We start from the raw sequence: 22155 nt of genomic DNA on the forward strand, positions 1-22155 counted from the left end.
TGTCGGTATTTTTTCCAAGCCCTAATTAGTATAAATTGGGACCAATAGCCATGAATCAAGTGCTACATAGACTCCTAGACCAGCACTCTGGAGGGCAAAACCTGGTATCAGATTCTGCCTTGTAATGCAGAGTTTTGTTCCTGTTCTTTAATTTTAAGTCCTTGTCAGGTACTCATCCTGGTCTGTAGATTTCATTCTTTGAAGTCGCGAGACAAGAACCTTTAAAGAAGAGATTGAGGTGCTGGGGTCTGCTGAAACACTGATGGCATGGCCCATCTTGACTGTAGACGCCTGTGCAGATTCCACCTGCCAGCAGAAGCAGTGAATGGAGAAACTGGTTTTCATGTTCTTCATCGTTACCACTTTATTCCTTGTGAAGGAGGACAGCAATGTCTTCTGTTTGCCACTAAACACCGTGAGAACATAATCACTGAAATAATGGCAGTACTGGAAGAAAATATCACAAAAATAGGTTGTGTAATAATAATTATAACATGTAATTTTATTAGCACTTGTCAAAACCATGATTTTGTATGACAATGTTCACTCAAAAAATGGAATATATTTATCTGTATGCCCCAGTGATGACAAATATTCACTGGTTTTCCATTTAAGAAGTACACAAAGGCATTCATTTATTCATGGTGATACTCCATGATGGAGAGAAGAGTCATGAAGACCCTGGAATTGATAGGAAATGAGGATCCAAAGAGTTTTCAGGGTAACTGCTCTAAGTGACTCTAAGTTTGTCAACTATACCATATGTGAAGTATATTTCTAAAGAATTTGAGTAATAAAAATACTACTAAAACTTCCTTGAATTTAATTGAAATTCTATTTGCTTATAAGGCCTTTGAGATTGTAACAGTATCCAGGGTCAACTTAGAAGTGTCTTGGTTATCATCGCTCATTGTAACTGAAGATGTATTGATTAACAATGTGCAGGTTGACAGAATAGAGAAACAAAATTTTCTCTAATACTTTTGAAAAGTCTCCCATTCACAGCTGAGAAAGTGAATAAACTGATATTTTTGTGATAAATACTAGATTCAAAAAGCATAGATTTTTGAGTTACAAAAACTTAAGACTTGATTCTATACTAAACATTTAGCATTCTTCTGACCTTGACTTTAATCTTGGAGAAAGCACTTAACCATTTTTTTCCTTTTTTAATTGATGAATTATACTTGTAGATAATGATGGGAATTTTTGTTACATATTCATACATACACACAATTTAACAGTATAATTTGGCCAATATCACTCCCATGCATGTTCTGCTCCCTCTCCACCTCCCACCCCTTGTTCTTTTTCCACTACTGGCTTCCCTTTGGTATCCATGAGATCCGCCTCCACCTTTCTTTTCCTTTTCCCTATGTAGCTTCTGCATAAGGGAAAAAACATATGTCCCTTGATCTTCTGAGTTTGACTTATTTTGCTTAACCTGATGTTTTCTAGTTTCATTCATTTTCCTGAAAATGCATATGTAGCTCAATAAAACACCATTGTGTATATATACCAAATTTTCTTTATCCATTCATCCATTGATCGATTGCTAGGCAGGTTGCATAGTTTTGCTGTTCAGTATAAATATCAAGGAGGGGTATTGCTGGGTTCCAAGCCCAGTCTTTCAAGGAATCTCAATACTGATTTCCATAGTGGTTGTACTAATTTACAATCCCGTCCAACAATGTAAAAGTGTTCTTTTATCTTCATATACTCTCCAGCATTTATTATTTGTATTCTTGCTGACTGCCATTCTGACTGGTGTGCGATGAAATCTCAGTGTAGTTTTGATTTGCATTTCCCTAATTGCTGATTATGCTGAACATTTTTTTCATGTATTTGTTGGCCATTTGTATTACTTCTTTTGAGAAGCATCTCTTTTAATTCATTAGCCCATTTATTAACTGAGTTATTTGATTTTTTTGGTGTAAAGTTTTGTGAGCTCTTTATATATTCTAGATATTAATCTTGTCAGAATAGTAGCTAGCAAAGATTTTCTCTCAATCTGTAGGTTCTCTCTTCACATTCCTAATTATTTCCTTTGCTGTGCAGAAACTTCTAAATTTGATATCATCCTGTTTTTTAATGCGACATAATTTCCTGAGGTCCCATTGAGAAAGTAATTGCCTGTGCCTATATACTGAAGAATTGACTTTCTGTTTTATTCTAGGAGTTGCATAGTTTTGGTTTGATTCCTAGATATTTGATCCACTTTGAAATGATTTTTGTTCAGGGTGAAAGAGAAGGGTCTAGTTTCATTTTTTCTACATATACATAACCAGTTTCCCCAGCACCATTTTTTGAATTTTTTTTTCCAATGTATTTTTGGCAACTTTATCAAGGATCAGATGACTGTAGTTGTTTGGGTTTATCTCTGTGTCTTCTATTCTGTACAATTGGTGTATGTCTTTGTTTTTATTCCAATGCTATGCAGTATTTTTTTTTTTAAAAAAACACTGTAGCTCTGTAGTATCATTGAAGTCAGGCATTATGATGCCTCGAGCTTTTTTTTTTTTTTTTTTGCCTTTGAATTACTTTGACTATTCTGGGTCTTTTATTCTTCCAAATAAATTTTAGTACTTTTTTCCTAGTTCTATGAAGAATATCCTAATTGTATATGTTTTTATAGTAATGTAAGGGTCAAAATAACATATGACACACACACACACAAAGCATAGCAAAAAAACATAGCAGATTTCTTCCCTTTTTGAGGTCTACTCAAGAGTCCTATTTTAATGGCTTTAAGTCTTAACCTAACAGGAAATTCTTTCCTTTGAGTTTATTTAGCAAATGAAATCCATAGTGGATCTTGCTGATGGTTTCATGCTTTCCTGTTTGATAACAGGGGTGTCGGTATTTTAGAGGATATTAGCAAAGGACCTTGATCCTCAATCTCAGCTGTCCTACTGTTTAAATGGCTCTGCTTACTTACTGTAGAATTGTGCTGCCATTAGTCTATTTTAATATTAAATAATATCTTCTATTGGTCTTAATAAGCGGACTCTGAAATATGCCTCTTTAATAAAGGTTTGAGTTAACATCTGTTTTTATATTTGCTAAGTATGAGTGGACAAATGTTCAGCTGAAGTCACAATGAGCCACAAGGCATCTGGGAATCTTCCAAGGTGGATTATACATTTCAGGTTTTACTTACATGGAAATATGTGTGAATAGATAAATATTTCCACCTTTAAAAACAAGCTTGGGGGGCTGGGGTTGTGGCTTAGTGGTATGGGCTTGCCTAGCATGTGTGAAGTACTGGGTTCAATTCTCAGCACCACACATAAATAAATGAAAAAAATAAAGGTACATCAACAACTGATACTCACACGTATTTATATCTATATCTCTATCTATCTATCTATCTCTATATCTATATATATCAAAGAACAAAAAAACTTGGAAGAATATACTAGTTTTCTTCTAGAGAAACAAAGATTAAATAGAGATGACAAACATGGAAGGATCCCCTAGAATCCATATAATTTAATGAGTGAGTGTCCACCATGGGACAAGAACTTGTAGATACTAAGTACATCAAAGAACAAAACAGAAAAAAATCCCTTAGGAATATACATTTCAATGAAGGGATGTTAACATTTAAAATATAATACAGTATGTTAGTAGAGGGGAATATTTTTTGGAAAAAAAATAAGATAGAGAAAGGATATTTCGAGTGTGATATTCTACAATTTAAATAGGTTTACCAAGGAAGGTGATAGTTAAATAAAGTCTTTAAAGGTGATTTAGTTGCTTACATTAGTCAAATTATTTAGTTATTACACTGATATAGAGTCATCTGTTCTTATCTGCAGCAGATGTTCCAAGATCCCCAGTAGATGCCTGAAACTAAAAATGGTACTGAATCCCATATGTACTATGCTTTTTTCCCTATACATACATATCAATGATAAAATTTAATTTATATAACAGGTATAGTGAAAGATTAACATGAATAACTATGAAAAAGAATAACTAATAAAAAAGAGTAATTATAATACTATATTGTAATAAAATTGCCACCATCAACACTCTTAGTGGTTACTGAACATAATGATAGTTGATCTGATAATGGACAGGATTACTAAGTAACTAATGGGTAGTGTTAAGGTTTAGATATGAGGTATCCCCCAAAAGCTCATGTGTGAGGTATTGAAAGAAATTTTAGAAGTAAAATGATTGGGCATGAGAACTTAAACCTAATCAGTGTATTAATCCAGTTCAATGGATTAACTGGCTGATAACTGTAGGCATGTAGGGTGTGGCTAGAGGAGGTTGGTCACTGGAGATATGCTTTGGGGGTTTATATTTTGTCTATTATAAAGGGAGCTCTCTCTCTTTCCCCGCGTTTCCCCCCCTCCTTTCTCTCTCTCAACTCTCTCACTCTCTCTCCCCCACCACACCCCCTCTTTCTCCTTCCTGGTGGCCATGTTCTGAGAAGTTTTCCTCCACCACAATCTTCTGCCTTGTTGTTCTGCCCATCTCGGGCCCAAAACAATGGAACTGGCATGCTCACTGAAAGAGTTATATGGAGAGGACAGCTTTTCCTATTTTAGTAAGCAGTTGATATCAGGGAAGCCCTTTGAGTCACCCTTGACCATGTCCTTTGACAGTATGTAAAAAAAGTCATTATGTAAAAATTACTAGAGTAGCTTAATCTTTCTGAGGCACAGTTCCATTTTCCTGTTTCAGATCACAACAAAAGAACAGTTATTATATTCTACAACACAATTCCCGCTGCTGATGACTTTTGAACAGAGAAAGAAAAAGAGCAACTGGGGAAAGTGCAGGGTCAAAATGATGAGGCCTATCCATGTGTGTTCTCTTCCCTTTTATTCTAGGTCAAGATAAACACGGTATGCACAGTCCAAACTTTGCAAAACTGAAACATGACACCTCTTTTTTCTTTTGAAAGTCCCACCTCGCCAGTTCTTTACCTTTCCTCTCTTTGGTAGCATTCAATATCCTTGCACTCTCTCTTTTTCTTTCCTGCTTCAATTTGCTTGATGCCAATTGGAGAACTATTTTACATTTTAGAGATTATGGAGATTAATTACTATAAATTTAATTTATTAGTCAGGTGAGTGATTGGATTTCAACACCTTGTATTGGAAGGGTATTTCTGTGACAAATGATGGTGTCCATATCCTAACAGGGGTCTAAGGCATAACATGGAAGGCATAAAGCATGAATGTAGGCATTGGGGGTGCCTATAAGAAGGTATAGAAGATAGTGGGGTTTCTTCAGGTCAAAGAGGCACATTTCTTTACCCTTTTTTTCCTATGTTAACATTTCTGATATAAGGACATACCCTCTAACTGATGCAGCCACTTAATTTACTGGTTTTTTGTTTTTCCCTGAAATTATTAATAAGTTGATGCTATGCAAAAGCCTTGCATAGAGTGAATCTTAAAAGTAAAGAAGAGAGAGAACACCAGCGGCTACCATAGGGAGGAAAGGGTAAAGATGTGGAAAATAGTTATAAATTAGACTAATATGTGCTTTATACTCAGCAAAATGTTGAAAGCAAGACATTGTTTTCTATGAGAAGCAAGATACATTCTTCATTTCTCTGACTCTGCTTCCCACTGTTTTGAAATTCAAGACGAACTGGAGTCATGTAGGTAGTACTGCTTCTGCATGAAATTTAATTAAAAGTAGCAGCACTCATTGGCTCTTCAGCTACAAGCTTCTAACATTTAATCTTGGAACCTCATTGATGTAATGATAGTGCTTACAAGTTGTTTACATGGCTTGTGGATTGAATATTAACACTCAGGTGGGGTTAATATTAAACATAAAGTAACCCATGTCTCTGGAAGCCAGATAGGGTCGGATTTTCTGCTGAGACCACTACAAGAAAAACCTGTTATATAATCATAAAAAAGGTAAATCTCAGAGATTTTGTGGCTTTAGTTCCAGACCATGATAATAAAACTAATATAAAGCAAAGTGAGCCACACAAAATTTTTTAAAAGTTATGTGTACATAATATTATAGTCTATAACTTGTATAATAGCTTTATATCTAAAAATATACATACCTTGATTAAAAATACTTTTTTGATAAAAATTGGTAATGATCATCTGAGCCTCAAGGAGTCATAATCTTTTGACTGTGGAGGCTCTGTCATGGATGTTGATGGCCACTGATCAGGGTTGTGGTGCCTGAGACATTTCTTAAGATAAGACAACAAGCAAGTCAATGAACATATATTATCTTCTGTTCTTGGAAGATTTCCGTCCAGCATTCAATGATGTTTGATCATATTTTAACATTAATAGAACATCTTTTGAAGCTGAAATCTATTCTCTTCACTGCTGCCACTGATTTAGCAACTATATTTATTTAGTATTATTATAAACCCTTTAACCTTTGTTGTCATTTCAAATGCACAGCATCGTCAACAGTATGAATTCCATTTTAAGAAACTAAATTCCTCATGCATTTAGATTTTTTATCATGAGATTGCAGTGATTCTTAAATCACATCCCCAGGCTTCACTTCAGATTCTAGCTCTTCCTCTACTAATGTCTTGAACCCTGCCCCCACCCCCATTAAAATCATCCATATGGGTTTAAATGAACTTTCCAAATTCCTATTTTTTTTCCTTTGTACTCAGGACCAGATTCCTCTTAAAGTTGCTATTTTGACCTCCTCCCAGGAATTATGAATGATACGGGCATCTGGAATGGTGAGTCTTCTCCAAAAGGTTTTCGACTTTCTTTGCTCAGATCCATTAGATAATTAACAGTCTGTGGCAGTTATAGCCTTAGGAAGTTTATTTTAGAATGATAAGATTTGTAAGTTAAAATCACTCCTTGATACACATGCTGCAGAATGCATGTTGTGCTAACAGGAATAAAAACCACATTAAACTCGTATATCACCAGACCTCTAGGGTGACCAGATACATTGTCAACAAGCAGCAATGTTTTGAAAGGAATCTTTTCTGAGTGGTAGGTCTCAATAGTGAATTTAATGCTTAATGCATTCAGGAAATCATTTTGTAAAAAAAAAAAAAAAAACCTTTGTCGTCAAAGTTTTGTTGTTTCATTTACAGAGCACAGAGTGTATTTAGTATAATCTTAAGATTCCAAAGAGTTTTCAGAATGCTAAATGAGCATTGGCTTCAAATTAAAGTTATCAGTTGTATTAACCCCGAACAAGAGAGGCAGCCAGTCTTGGAAGCTTTGAAGCCAGGCATTGACTTTTCTCTAGCTATCAAAGTCTTAAAAGCCTGTATTGTCCACACTGAAGATCGGTTGCTCAGTGTGGCCACTTTTACCAAAGAGACTAACTGATCCTCTAGATAACTTGCTGCAACTTTTTCATCAGCACTTACTGCCTTACCTTGTTATGGAGACAGTTTCTTTCTTTAAATCTCATGACCCAACTTCTACAAACTTCAGGTATTTCTTTTCTAGCCCCTCTCCCAGATTTCATAGGATTGAAGAGAATCTTGTTCTGAATTAGGCTTTGGGTTAAGGGAATATTGTGGCTGGTTCGATCTTTTATCCAGACCACTAACACCTTCTCCATATCAGCAGTAAGTCTGTTTTGATTTATAACATTCACTGGAGTTGCACTTCTAATTTCCTTCAATAACTTTCCTTTTGCATCCAAGACTTGCTTGGCTAACTTGCACAAGAAGTCTCGGTTCTGGCTTCTGTTGTTTCTTGCCATGCCCTTTTCCCTCAGCTTAATCATTTCTAGCTTTTGATTTAAAGCAAAGAGAGGTGTGACTGTTTCTTTCACTTGAACACTTATAAGCCATTGTGGGGTATTAATTGGCTTAATTTTAATATTGTTGTGTCTCAAGGAATAGGGGGCCTTTGGGGAGGAAGAGTGAGAGGAAGTTTCTAGAAGAGTCGGAACACCTAACCACATTTATCACATTCATGGTCTTATATAAACATAGTTTATGTCACCACAATTACAAGAGGGATAGCAAAGATCCTAGATCACAGATTACCACAATAGCCACAATAAAAACAATGAAGTTTGAGATAATGTGACAGTTTTCAAAATATGACACAAAAACCCCAAGTAAGGACACACTATTAGAAAAAAATGGTGTCATGTCAGTAAACTAACTTGAAGCAGTGACCACAAACCTTCAAGATGTAAAAGACACAATATCTGTCAATAAAATGAAATGTAATAAAATGTGATATGCTGTACTCGTGATAAAAATTATTAAAAGCCTAGATTAAGGTAAATATAGTAAAAAGCTAGTTTCCCATTAGCACAGATTACATTAATTTCATAAATGTAGAGAAGAAATAACAAGACACAGTTAAATAACAGAACACACAGCGCTCCAGAAATCTTCACATTTTCATTTGTAACTGAAAGCATGGTTCAGCCTGTAGAACTTTCTCAGACCTAATGCAAATCTGTGGGACAAATTAGGAAGTGAAGGTGGTATCCAGACTATACAAATAATCTAAGACCTATTTGGTTATCTAGATGTCAGAAGAAAAATCAGCTGGGCATGGTGGCACATGTCTATAATCCCAGTTAGTTGGGAAGCTAAGGCAGGAGGGTCACAAGTTTGAGGTCAGCCTTAGCAATTTATTGAAGCCCTAAGCAACTTAGTGAGACCCTGTTTCAAAGTAAACTGTACAAAAGACGAGGGATGTGGCTCAGTGATTTAGTATCCCTGGATTCAACTCCCAGTACCAAAAAAAAAAAAAAAAAAAGTTTCCTGTGTTTGGTAGTGTTTCTGAAAGTTTCCTATGTTTGGAAGTGTTTCTGACTTTGAGTGTTTCTGATAATTTTAGTTTTCTACATTTTTGTTTTTGTTTACTTTCTATGACTGCTATTTACTGGGCATGTGGACTAGAACTTTGCCTCTGTTTCTAAGGAAGTGATCATTTGTAACATGTGACAGACTCCTACAAACACTTAAAAAGAAAAGACTGCTTAAAATAAATGTGGATGATTGAAGAGTTCAAACTGAATTCAAAGTGAGTACTAAGAAAAGCTGATTTAGGAAGTGAGGTTGAGGGACAGGAAAGGATACACAGACTTGAGGAGACTGAGAACTAGATATTGTATCCTAGGAAGGTTTGCAGAGATAGAGAGAACCATTGAGGATGGAGGGGAAGCGTGAACAGAATAGAGAAATAGTCCCCAAAGACTTGCTGGATGTGTTCCTGAGTAATCAACACTGAATCTAAGGTGAGCAAAAGCAGGAATCTAAAACTGGATTTCCCTCATTCTTTTCTCACTTGTCTTGTCCTAACTCTAACTTGGTCAATGGGAACAAATTTGGTAAAACAGTGAAAATGAAGGAGAGAAGGAGACAAAGTGGAGGTTATGAATAATCAATTATTGTAAGATCCGTATTTTGAGTCCTAGAATCAAGAGAACACAGTGCTCAGGAGTGCTCCACCGTAATCACAAATCATAGCTCATGAGATAAATTTATTATCTCTCATTTTATAGATTTGGACAAAGAAAGGCAGACAGTTTGAGACTCAAGAGTCCTAATAACCTTTAAAGGTCTTATCCCAATGCTCTGGGTAAAGACCAGAAAAGTTAAATGATTTGCCAAAAATAGTTCACTTGTGGTTGAGTCAGGACTTGAGCAAAGGTCTCTGGGTTCCCAGTTCTTTGCTCCTTACCCTTCATACCCACTGCCTCAGGCAATTGCAGGTAAGCATCTCCACCCTCTTAATCAGGAAAGAGACACCACTGAGGGCTGTGCTTGTGTTTTGCAGATTCCATCTCACTAATTAGAAACGCTGAGGTGGTCGACTTTTATCACTTCCATGATTCCCAGTAATGTTTAACCTTAAGTTAAAAAAAAAAAAAAATCTCGGAGATAAAAAGATCACGTTATCTGGCAAGTCCATTCCACCCCCAGTAGTTATTAATTTCAGAACACATCTGAATTCCTTCTCTGTGGCATATGCTTCAGGAGAGGAGCAGACAGCTCTTGACCAGGGTCAGATTTCAAATTCTTATCTCTTGGTACCAATTCCACTGCCAGTTCTTGGCAGTTAACTTTTGAAATCTGCCTTGAGTACGACTTGGTGTCTGAAGATCAGCATAGTACCTGTGGTCCTCATCTTCAGGGAATCACAATCCTTCTTCTCAGGAAAACATCTGCTGTACAGAACTTTGCTTTTGGAAACATCCTCTTGCTAAGACCTGGTTGAAAGCAACGTTCCAGCATCATACTTCCCAGCATGGAGGCAAAGAGCTTCAGTGTTTGGGATTATGTTGTATTTTCAGCCCTCTTTGTCATTTCCTGTGGAATCGGAATATTCTTTGCCATTAAGGAGAGAAAAAAGGCAACATCTAGGGAGTTCCTGGTAGGGGGAAGGCAAATGAGCTTTGGCCCTGTAGCTTTATCTCTGACGGCCAGTTTCATGTCAGCTGTCACTGTCTTGGGGACACCTTCCGAGGTCTACCGCTTTGGGGCATCCTTCATTCTTTTCTTTATTTCATATACATTTGTCATCATTTTTACATCAGAGCTCTTTCTCCCTGTGTTCTACAGATCTGGCATCACTAGCACTTACGAGGTAAGAGAACTGCACCCTTCTCTGAGCACAAGTAATTTCTCTCCATTTGAATGATTTTTTTATCCTGTTTTCCCCTCTATTAATACACATCATCTTTGCAACAAAGATCAGTAGTTGAAGAACACTCACTGATTTTTTTCAAAGCAATTACACATTATGAAAAAAGACATTAAATTATATTGGAGAAAAGCCTAAGATCTGGCTGCACCTATACCTGTTTTCACCATTGTAGAATAGAAATGATGATGTGTGGCTCCCTCAGGGCTGTTTGGATGATAAAATTACCACCTGTCTGTGAATACCTGATGCATTGTCTAGATTGTGGGAGGTTCTTAAGAAAACAGAGTTGTTTTTATTTGTATTATTATTATTAGCATAATTATCCTGAAAAACAAGCAAAATGTATGCCACAAGTATTATAATTTTCCAGCTGAGAAAATGGAGATACCAATAAGTAAGTTAGTCATGATTTAATAGTGCTAAAAGTCTACTGAGAACCTATTTTGTCTATATCCCTCTGTAGTGGTATTCCAATCAGACAGTAAACTGAACATTTTAGTACTTATTATTTCTTAGGTCCAAGATTTAATTAGGAAATGGTAATATTTTGAAAAATCAGCAAATATTTTAATTGGAAGAAATTGCTAACTAATAAAAATATGGGAATTATTTTAATGAGAGGAAATGAGACAGTGGAGTTTGGGTTTTTCAAGCATTCTCAATGAAAACATTGTGTTCAAAATTGAATTTGTATGTCTATAATTTAATTGTGATCTCATAAATAAGTTTTTATGAAGAAAGTATTTATTTCCATTATCCAATATCACACCCTACCAAGTCACAGCAGAAGATTCATAAAGGACCTATCTTTAAGAATTTTGCAAACTAAATGAGTATAATAAAATGATTCTCTTGACTTCTGGATGCAATCAGCAAATGAACACTTTTTAGAAGGTCTTAAATCCTATGATTCCATAGATGATCATATTCCAAATTGTCAACATTAACTTCTTCTTCTCCCAAAAGAAGGTACTCAAATTTGGTTCATTCAATAGCTAAGACCTGGGGTGTAGATTCAAGAGAAAATAACTAAATTTATGATTAGTACCAGAAATGTACACATTTCCCCTTGCTTATTAATATACTTCTGAAAATATAACTATGTGCTAAGCGTTTGCATTCAACTTTCAAGATTTGACTCACAAAGACATTGCTATTTTTTTTAAGCAATACTATGCATTAGAATAACTGCCTACTTAACAGCTAAGGAGAGAAATAGAGAAAACTTGGGGCCTGAAAATATAAGTTCAATTTTTCTTTACCAATAAGATCACTTTGTGTGCAAGTTACTTAGCATTTCTCAATTCCATTTTCCACATGGAATATAATAATTCCCATCTTTCATGAAGGTTTAGTTAAATGTGAAGAAGCTTTTCAGACAGAGATGTAGTTTAGTAGTAGAATGCTTGCCAGGCATGCATGAAGCCCTGAGTTCAGTCCCCAGTAACTAACTCACACACATACACACACACACACACACACCTTTTTAAATAATAAAAATCTACCCTCATTTGGAATATAATTTTTATGACTATCCATTTGTTGAATAAATACCATTGAATATCTGCTATGTTCTCTGCACTTCTTTAGGCCCTGGGAATACAACAAAGAATCAAATTTTCCTTATGATATTTATTTCATAGCAAAGGTTGTCAACAAATGCCTAAGACAGCATAATGCAGATTTATGTGATATTTAACTATGTGCTAAGCATTTTATGTCTCAACTTAGCCTTGAAACAGTCTTTTTAGATAGGTACTGTTATCATCAGTCCAATTTAACAGACTAGAAAACTGAGGCACATGGAGCCAAGTAATTTGCTCAATGTCACACAGCTATCAAGTGGGAGTTTTTCAAACCCAGATAAGTTAACTTTAGAGATCACATACTGAATCACTGTGCTACTTTGCTTACCATAGCAATAGAGAGAAATGAAATGACAAGAGAAAGAATGCCAGTTTGGGTGGAGAATGTAATTCATAAAGGGCTATCAAATAAAATTTCCATGTTAATAGGGCATTTAAGTAAGAAAGTAAGTGATTGTACCCTCTTGGAATGCTGCCCTGATTCTGCTATGTAAGAAGAGTGGCATAACTGGTCTAGCCTCTGTAACACAGGTGGCCACACAAAGGAGAACTGAGACTCGATAGCTGACAGCCAACACCAGGCTGTGAATCGCACAACTGCCAGCCCTGAGTGAGGCCATCTTAGACTCTCTGGCTCAGTTGATCATCCAGCTGATTGCAGCCACATAAGAAACCTGGTGAAATGGGTAGCGGAACACCAGTTTGTCCTCAGTTGTGATAAATAATAATTCTTTAGATTTTCAGCACATCAGGTTTTGGTGGGTGTTGCATAGCAATAGCCAACTGATTAAATGCTTTGACATGCAGTGGGAGTTCAAGACTAAGAGATGCCATCTGTGCTCCTTTCCCACCACCCTGTCCAATAAAGAGCATAAGGACTTAATCCAACCCCATGGGATAAATTAGGTTTAGCTCATTTGCAATATCATACATTTTCATTATCTCTACTTGGATAGTTTATAATTAGTCTCCTCGTGTTATCTCTATTTCAGTCAAGGTTAACTCCATCTTTTTTTTATACTAAAATTATATTGCCTGCTATTTACCCTGAACACTAGTTTATAAGCTAGTATCTGTTTTTTAATTTTTCTTGAACTTCTTAGCTTTGATGGCTTCTGAACTACTTTTTAATTTCTGAACAAAGTTTTTCAATATGCAGAAACTGTGACTTTACTGTCTTCTTGTATACTGGTTTCTGAGCACTTATTCATTACATAATTTTTTTGGTGAATTTTTTGGTTCTCCACTAAATTATATTTTGTGATATTATTCTGATAATATTTGTATTTTAATAAATCAAATATCTAAAATAATATTATCATTGAATATTATTTCAGCATAGTAGATGGTATTAAAAATATTTGTTGTATTTAGGTTCTGATAGGATGTAAACCCATATCATGAGGCCTTTTGGGTCATTGTAAGGATGAGCATTTACTATTGGTGAGATGAATCATTATAATATTTGGGTAGAGGAGTGACATAATGTAATTTATATTTTAAGATTTTTACTCTAGCTGGATGTTGAGAATAAGTTGGAAGGTTTTTGACTATGGTAGAAGATGGGACTAAGAATCTGTTTCCATAATCTGCCCACGAGAAAATATTAATATTGTGTTTATACAAGAGATAATGCAAATGGATATGTTCTGATATTGGGAGTATATATACCAGGATTCTTTCATGAATTGAAAATGAGAGTGAGAGAAAGCAGTAAATGTTGGTTTATGTTATGTGGACTTAAACCAACATAAAAAAGTGAAGTTGCTACTTGCTGAGATAAAGATACAGCAGGATCATATTTGGGATTCTAAAACAATCACCGTGATGATAAATAAATGTCCCCTGATATTTTAAAAACCAGCATGAAGTATGCAATTTTGCTGTTGAACTTTTGTTTTTTTTTCTTTTTACTCTACTAATACTTATATACCACCAAAGACAACTATTAATAGTATGAGCAAATACATTAAAAGGAAAAATACATCTTTTACTGTCTTTGTGTGTGTGTGTGTGTGTGTGTGTGTGCGCGCGTGCTTGGGATTGAACCCAACTGCATAGTACCACTAAGCTACATCTGCAATTTTTTTTTTTTGAAAGGACATCGCAAAGTTGATGAGGTTCTCCTCAAACTTGCTATCCTCCTGTCTCAGCCTCCAAAGTTGCTCAGAGTAAGGTGTGTGCCACGTTCATTTAATACTTTTTTACAGATATGTAATAATGCAGTTGAAAAGTCTCTTCTGCTTTGCAGATGAGAAAACAGAAGCTTAAATCACAGAATGAAATATCAGCAAATATGAAACTAGAATTCAAGGACTCTGACTTCTGATCTACTTCTTTTTGCACATACCCTTTTCTGAATACCACTTCTCTAGTGTTACTGAATGGACCAAAACTAAACTGAAATGTAAAATCCATTGACTTCCAGATCCTACAGCAGTCTCCTCCCAGCTTTCCCATTTTCCAGGAAAGCTTTCCCAGACCTTAGGAACCACCCAGTTCCCAAAATAGATAATGTACTTTTGGCTTTTGTTACATCTTCCTGTTTTTGTTACTAATTTTTATATCATTTATCTAATTTCATGCAGTATATCAACCCCAAAATCAACTTTTAAAAACAGCAATTTTATTTGTTCAGAATTCCAGGGATAAACCATTTTGCCTACCTCAACTGGGCCTCATACAATAGTAAGGTTCTTCTGCTGGCTCATGTGGGCAGTCTTTGTGACTTCACTCTGGAACTGAGTTGGCCAGGGGCCTGATGCTCTAGAGAAACATGGCTGAGACAGCTTCTTTGTGTTATATTTGGTCTCATCCTCCAGAAGACCATCCTGGGTTCATTATGTGATTAATGAGTTTGCATTATATTATATAGATAAATATCACTGTCTTAAGTTTGCATTTCCCCAGAGGCAGATCCTGACATAAGGTGTGAATGGAAGTCATTTGGATCATTACTGATTCCAGTAAGCACTGGCAGGCAAGTGGCAAAGTAATTATGGAAGGAGAGGAAATCCATACAAGGTGTGTTTTTGAGCAAGTTATCACTGTGATCTGCTGGGATTCAGTCTCCCTGGGGATCTCTGGAAGACAGGACAGAATGTGTCTGAGTTATCCTTTCCGAAAGGCAAAGAAGCCAGTGCATTTTCTCTCCACCTCCCTTTAGTCATTGGCTGAATGCCAGTGATGACACCCCCACACACTTCTGACCTTCCTGGAGCAAAGGCTGATAGAAAGCCTACAACAGACAATAATAGGTGCTTTTAGATGCCATTTACATGTACTGGGACACTGAGTGCCGATAAGCTGTGCCTGTTGCACCCACACTGATGACTATGGTCCTAAGATCCCACTGCATTCTTAGCCCTGTCCTTGGCTTGGTCACACACTATGCCATTGTCTTCTCTGAAGTGTCTCTCTTGGGAAGGGAAGCCCATGGTTTAGTGTAGTAAGCTTATTTTCTGAAAGACATGTAGTCTGAACCCAAGCTGTCATTATCACAAAAGTTTTCCATCCTGTGATATTTGAGTTTTTTGCCTCCTCATTGACTTTCCCTACCTCTGCAAGAATATTTCTTTACATACAGTTTCCTAAGTCTCACAATCACAGACTAGACTCCGAGTCCCAGTCTCCTTGTACCATCTGGAAAGACTGGCCTGAAAATAAACTGAGAATTTGGACATCTGGACGAGTAAATTTTGAAGTGTGAGCTAGTGTGAAACTGAGTTACAGTTCTATCAAGAGTTCATTGTTTCAAAGAAAGGTCCATTTTAAGCCATGGAACATTATATATCTTTTCTAGGAAAAGGATAAATCATTAGTTAAACCATGACTTAATAAAAATGATTTTCCTTAAATTCAGAGAAGACAACATACTAAAAGCAAAACAACAATGAAGAAACTGAATCCTAAAGTCATTTGCTACTTTTAAAATTTATTTTGCTCACTCTATAAGCATTGGAAGATATATACTCACATTATCTAGAACACTTACTCAGAAAAACCTTCTCTGACCTCCAGCAGTGACTCACACCTTGCTGTTGAGTGGGTTCACAGCTTCTGTAGCTCTTCCTTGAATACTATTAAAGGTGCAATTTTATTTTTATTACTATTTGTTAATAATTGCCTTATCTAATCTGTAAGATCTTCTAGGATGTAAACTATATCTTGTTTGCTTCTTGTACATATGAATGCAATGTAGAAAGCAGGAAACAAGTATATATTAAATGAATCAACATATAAATTACAAAGATAAAAATGAGTAAACTAGAACACTATGTACATACGTTAGCATGAGTAAATTTGGTTAAAAAAGAATCACTGCCCCCAAGAGTGTGGGGGGTGGGGGGTACATGCACATGCATATGTATCCTTAATACTTCAAACCTGTAATATCTCAGATGGTCCAAAAAATGGAAGAAGTTGGTCTTCACAAATGTGATTAAATTAATATCTTACATTACCCAAGTATACCATAAATAGAAATACAATCTCATGTACCTTTATGTAAGACAGAGAGAAACTTGACTGAAGCTAAGGCATAGTGACTACAGAGGCAGAGATTAGAGTGCTAGAATGGAAATTGAGGATGACCAGAAGGTTCACAAACTAGAAACATTCTTTCTAGAGACTCCTGAGGAAGCACAACCTGCCAGCACCTTGATTTTGGCTCAGTGAATGGACTTTGGATTTCTGGGCTTCAGTAATACAAGAGAATACATTTCTATTGATTTAAGCTTCCAAATTGGTGGTAATCTGCTGCAGTACCCATAGGTAACTAATTCACTAGCAACTTTTAAATAAGTAAATCCAACACCAAATTACCAGAGACTGGTAACCATGAAAATGGTTTAGCAAATGTGCTGTAGGAGCTCAGAACAGAGGGTCTAAGAAGAATAAGAATAGCCATTGAACCATTTTTCTTGAGAAATTATGAAGAACTTGGAGACAAATTTGAAATTTGAAGAGAAAGACTCTTACATTGAAAATTCTGCCTACACAAAGGAAAGGTGGTATGTCTTAAGCAAGGTAGGTTTGAGTCAGACAAAAGAGGGGATGGAATATCAAGCTTGAGATGTGGACTTTTTTTTTTTTTTTTTTGGTCAAAAATCACTAAAGTTTTTGAGGAAAAAAAATGCCCAGGTAAGAACATTGTTTAATAGTGATGGTGGCAGATATGAGATGATGAAAAGCATGGACTAGTCTTGGTATTGGGAGATCAACCAGAGGATTACAGCAGTAATCCAGAAAAGAATAAAAAACTGAGATAAATATGGAACTTAGGGACATAAAGGGAAACTGTCTTCAGTGGATCCAGTAGGAAAATACCTGGGCAGAAAGTCAGAAGGCCTGTGCTTTATTCAAGCAACCAACTTATCTTTTCTGGCCATCACGAGAAGCATGAGCGTGAATTGGGTTTTATTACATGTTTGACTTTTAACAACCCATGTTTTTTCCCCTGTTGCTTCCAGAAATACCTACTATAAATCACACTGCAAGTCTAAAGCACTAAACTCAGAGGAATACCAAGTCAAACAAGGACCTCCTTAACAGCTCTTATCTAAAACTCATCGCATGTCTCTTTCTCTCTCTCTCTGTCCCCTCTAGTATCTACAACTACGATTCAATAAAGTGGTTCGCTATGCAGCAACTGTCATCTACATTGTGCAGACGGTAAGGGGCAGTGGCTGCTGCAGAAGTGGGAACCAGGGGTTCCAAGATACATTTACAGGTGTTTTTTTTTTTTTTTTAATGGGGCAATTAACTCAACTAAAGGTCAAACACTACTAAGAAGTCACTACTTTCTTCCAAAGAAACGTGATTACCTTGAGAGCCATTCACATTGCTAGAATCCATACATCTGGACTAATAATAAGAACAAGTATATATTATAAGTCACAAAAGGGAAAAATCGCTACAAGTATATTTTACTACTATTTAACCAAATTTTTTCTTTTTCTTTTTTTTTTTTTTTAATGGTTAACTGAGCTGAACCAGAAATGCCTGTTTTTTTTTTGTTGTTTTGTTTTGTTATTGTTGTTGTTTTAAGGTCACTTTAAAACAATTTTCCTAACCAATATACCTAATTCCCTCCCATGCACTCCTTTCCCACCCTCCAGGCTCTGGGGTGCCTTCATTCTCCCCAAGATCACCCTGGACACAGTGGTGAATTTCCTCCCATTGACCAAGTGCTCTTTTCTACAAGGTGACCTTCCTTCTTAATTAGAGTTCCCACTGATGCCAGAAGGATTTAAGCAAGAGAATAAGAAGAAAACAATGCCTCTTGAACTGCCTACACATATTTGCTGATGGCAACCCTCAGATGCCATCTCCAAATGGTGGAAGTCCATTTAAAATAAGATGTGAACTGAACCCATTACATCAGTGTAGCAATCACAATTCCATTCTGTGAATTAGATGGTGTTCATTACATACCAGTCCCCCTGTTTTAGTCTCCCTTAGAGTTCTTTCCTCTCACATTCCCCCACCTCCCTAATCTCCACTCTAAAGTCCATATTTTAGCAAACTGCTGAAATGTGCTTCTATTCTTTAGTAAAGTTTCTCATGAAGTCGACAGAGAACCCTTTGTGATGGGCACATGAGGGGAGTGGGTAGAGGGAAGTTGAATCAAAAGCTGAACTCGAAGCCTGTGTTTTTGTATTCTTTAAAAATACATCAAATGTAACGATGACATCTCAAAATGAGCAGTCATCTTGAAAATCCACCCCTCTTCTCCCATCTCATGATTACACCCCTTCTACAAATTAGTTACAGTGTTAAATTACTTCAACATGAGAGTGGATGAGAAGGGAATGTTTGGTAAGCACGTTGGAGGAAGGTCAATAAAGAGCTTCTGGGCAGTTTTCCTTCCATGGCTCTCCCCACTGCTACTCACCTCCTTCTTATTCTCTACCAGATTCTCTACACAGGTGTGGTGGTGTACGCTCCCGCCCTGGCACTCAATCAAGGTGAGTCTTCTATGTTCCCATGGACATAGTCTACTACTTTTATGCCTGAATTCTCAGCTTGAACAAATGTATGTAAAATACCCTGTTAGAAGAATATCACTCTGCTTAAGATGCTCTGAATTACTGTGGTAGTCGCTCCATAAAGCTCTAAAAAGATGATTTGACATAGAAGATAATGCAAACAATTAGCTATTGGATTTTGCCTTGCAAAACTGGGTAGTTCTAAACACCCAGTTCAATCATTTTTATCATTTGGGTTTTTCATTTTGTTTTTTAATCATAGAAATGCTGGTATTCTGGGTATTATATGCATACAACTGCTAAGTAAGGTCCTCTATATGTGGTCATGTTTCAGTGACTTCATGAAGTACATAATCTGAGCACAAGAAGAAAGTTGTCTGTAATAGTCATACTGTGATAAATAGTTGATCCTTTCAAGAAAATAGAATCTTAGAAGCAAGAGTGATTTTTTTTTTGCAGTGACATTGCCACTTTCAACAGAGAGTCCTTAATGTTCTAACTAATTGGACTATGTGTTTATACTGAGAAATTTTAATTACTCATGGATGCCTAGGTGGTTTTAGATTACTCAAATTTCATTAAGACAAAACAAAAGACATACATCACTTGAACCAAAGATGGAAGTTAAAGAATCTTAGGAGAAAAAAATTAAATAGTATATGAATTTTATGGATTGGTTTAAGATATACAAATGTAATAAAAATAATCTTTATCAGAGCTGAGAAAATTCAATGAGAGAAAATGAATTTGATTTATTTTTGCCCACAAAAAAAACAGTGAAAAAACTACTGTGATTCTTTACTCATAAAATTTTCTCTTCTACTTAGCTCAGAGAAATTTCTTTTAATGTTTTTTTCTCCTTTCATAGTGACTGGGTTTGATCTCTGGGGCTCTGTGTTTGCAACAGGAATTGTTTGCACATTCTACTGTACCCTGGTATGTATCTAGTTGGGAAAAATATTAAACACTCCTCCTAATTTGGAATAAGGGCAAATTTCCAGCAGCAGGCCTTCAAATTACAGCTGTAATTGCTATCCCAAAATTAAATAGCAGTATATTGGCTTATATGCCTTAGTTTCCTGAGGAAGGTATTGTTTTTCTTCTTCTTCTTCTTCTTTTTTTTTTTTTTAAATCAGACATTAGGCAAATTTGAAGTCTGAGTTCATTCAAGTATGTTATTCCTAATGAAAGTTGATCTAATGAAAGACATACCTCCTTGATCAGAGGACAGAGCCCAGGTGACCCTGTGCAACTTCTAAGAATAATTTTCTCCTTAACAGTTTTCATAAATCATAGGTAGCATTTTATTGTTCACTGTCTGCCAGTTGAAAAGCAGCAAAATACATGCATGATTGAGCAAGGATAGTTAGTATTTTATAAACATAAGGATTCCACAGTTATTTTGTCTCTCATTTATAGATAACTTAGATTATATTTAACATTTGTCTTTACACATGCTTATTTTTTAATCAAGGAATCTGGCTGGTATTGATAGCATGTTCGTACAATTATTATAATTAGTTGATTTTAACAAATAGTCATTGAGCACTTATTATTTGCTCATCCCCTGCAACTGGAAGCTTTATTCTTCTGACTCATCACACCATTTTCTGGCTAAATGTAACCAATTAAGAATATGGTGGTGGTTCCCAGATAGAGGGATTCTCCTTCCTCCTTTACAAAGAAAAGTAAAATTGTTGATACATTATCATAGAGTAGAATATGCTTACAACACATATATTTTGTAACACATATATGATAATATACAATTTAAACTGCCCTTGTTTCTCTTTTTCATACTTGAAAATTCCACAATTTCTACACATTTAAAGTTTTATCTTCATCTTTTTTTTCTATCACATTAACAGTATAGTATAGCAAGATACTTATGAGTGAATATTAGCAAAACAACAGATGAGATTTAGCCTGTCGGGATTAGCATACATTGGCATTGCAAGATACTGAATAAAGAATAGATTTGCCAAAAGGACTTAATAAAGAAAGAATACAATTTCAAAGCCAAGCAAGCATCAGCAATAATCAACAATGTACCAATTATGATAAAATGAGATACATTTGAAAAGTCATACAATTTCTATACCAGAAGATATATCTGAAGAAATGACAGAATATTTCAGAAAGACAAAGAGATGCAGAAATGAAAGAGAAATGGGGTCATATAAAAGATAAATGTGAACATCTAATTTATGTGCCATTAAAGTCTCAGAGAATAATATAGAAAGAATGAAGGAGATTTCAAAACATTGTAACTCAAAAATTTTCAGAACTGTTAAAAGATAAAAATCCATAGAATTAAAGAAAAGTACAAATTTAAAGGATAAAAATAAAAAAGACCTGAATGTATTAGTGAAATTATAGAATAGTAGGTATTTAAGAAAAAAAAAAGACCTGAGCAAGAGCCAGCAAGAGGAAATAAATTATCTATCAAGGGATGCTCTTGGCACACTTCATAGCAGCAACAGTAGATGCCAGAGTTGCTGGAATAGTATTTTCAAACACATGAGGGCAAATAATTGTCAACCTATAGTTGTATTTTCAATAAAACTGTCTTTTAAGAATTTAATATCAAGAACCAAGATAATTTGTCACTAACAGCTCTTCCTCCAAGAAAACACTAAGTACTATGGGAAGAAGGAAAAAAGTCTTCCAGTTTTAAGTGGAAGAAGTCATGATTAAGAAGTAAAATACAGGGCTGGGGTTGTGGCTCAGTGGTAGAGCACTTGCCTAGCATGCATGAGGCACTGGGTTTGAACCTCAGAACCACATAAATGTGAAATAAAGATATTGTGTCCACCTAAAGCTTAAAAAAATAAATATTTAAAAAAAATTTAAAAAGAAGTAAAATACAAGAAGAACTCACTAACTCCAAATTCCAAAATCCAATTTTTTTAAAATGTGAAACTTTGTGTGTGTAGACATTATCTTCAAACAATTTTGGATGTTGGAGCTTTCATT

General features: G+C 35.6%; 1 protein-coding gene across 1 annotated transcript in view; it reads left to right on the forward strand.

Annotated features, from left to right (window-relative positions):
- The first annotated feature begins 10205 nt into the window (after positions 1-10205).
- The window catches only part of Slc5a12 (solute carrier family 5 member 12), a 52188-nt gene continuing 40238 nt past the window's right edge, over positions 10206-22155 (forward strand). Inside the window, exons 1-4 of the mRNA XM_027936698.2 lie at positions 10206-10544; positions 17798-17863; positions 19107-19158; positions 20048-20115. Of these exons, the coding sequence (XP_027792499.2) occupies positions 10206-10544; positions 17798-17863; positions 19107-19158; positions 20048-20115 (525 nt within the window). The remainder of the gene's footprint in view (positions 10545-17797; positions 17864-19106; positions 19159-20047; positions 20116-22155) is intronic.

The sequence above is a fragment of the Marmota flaviventris genome, chromosome 9, assembly GCF_047511675.1.
Source record: "Marmota flaviventris isolate mMarFla1 chromosome 9, mMarFla1.hap1, whole genome shotgun sequence".
Taxonomy (NCBI): domain Eukaryota; kingdom Metazoa; phylum Chordata; class Mammalia; order Rodentia; family Sciuridae; genus Marmota; species Marmota flaviventris.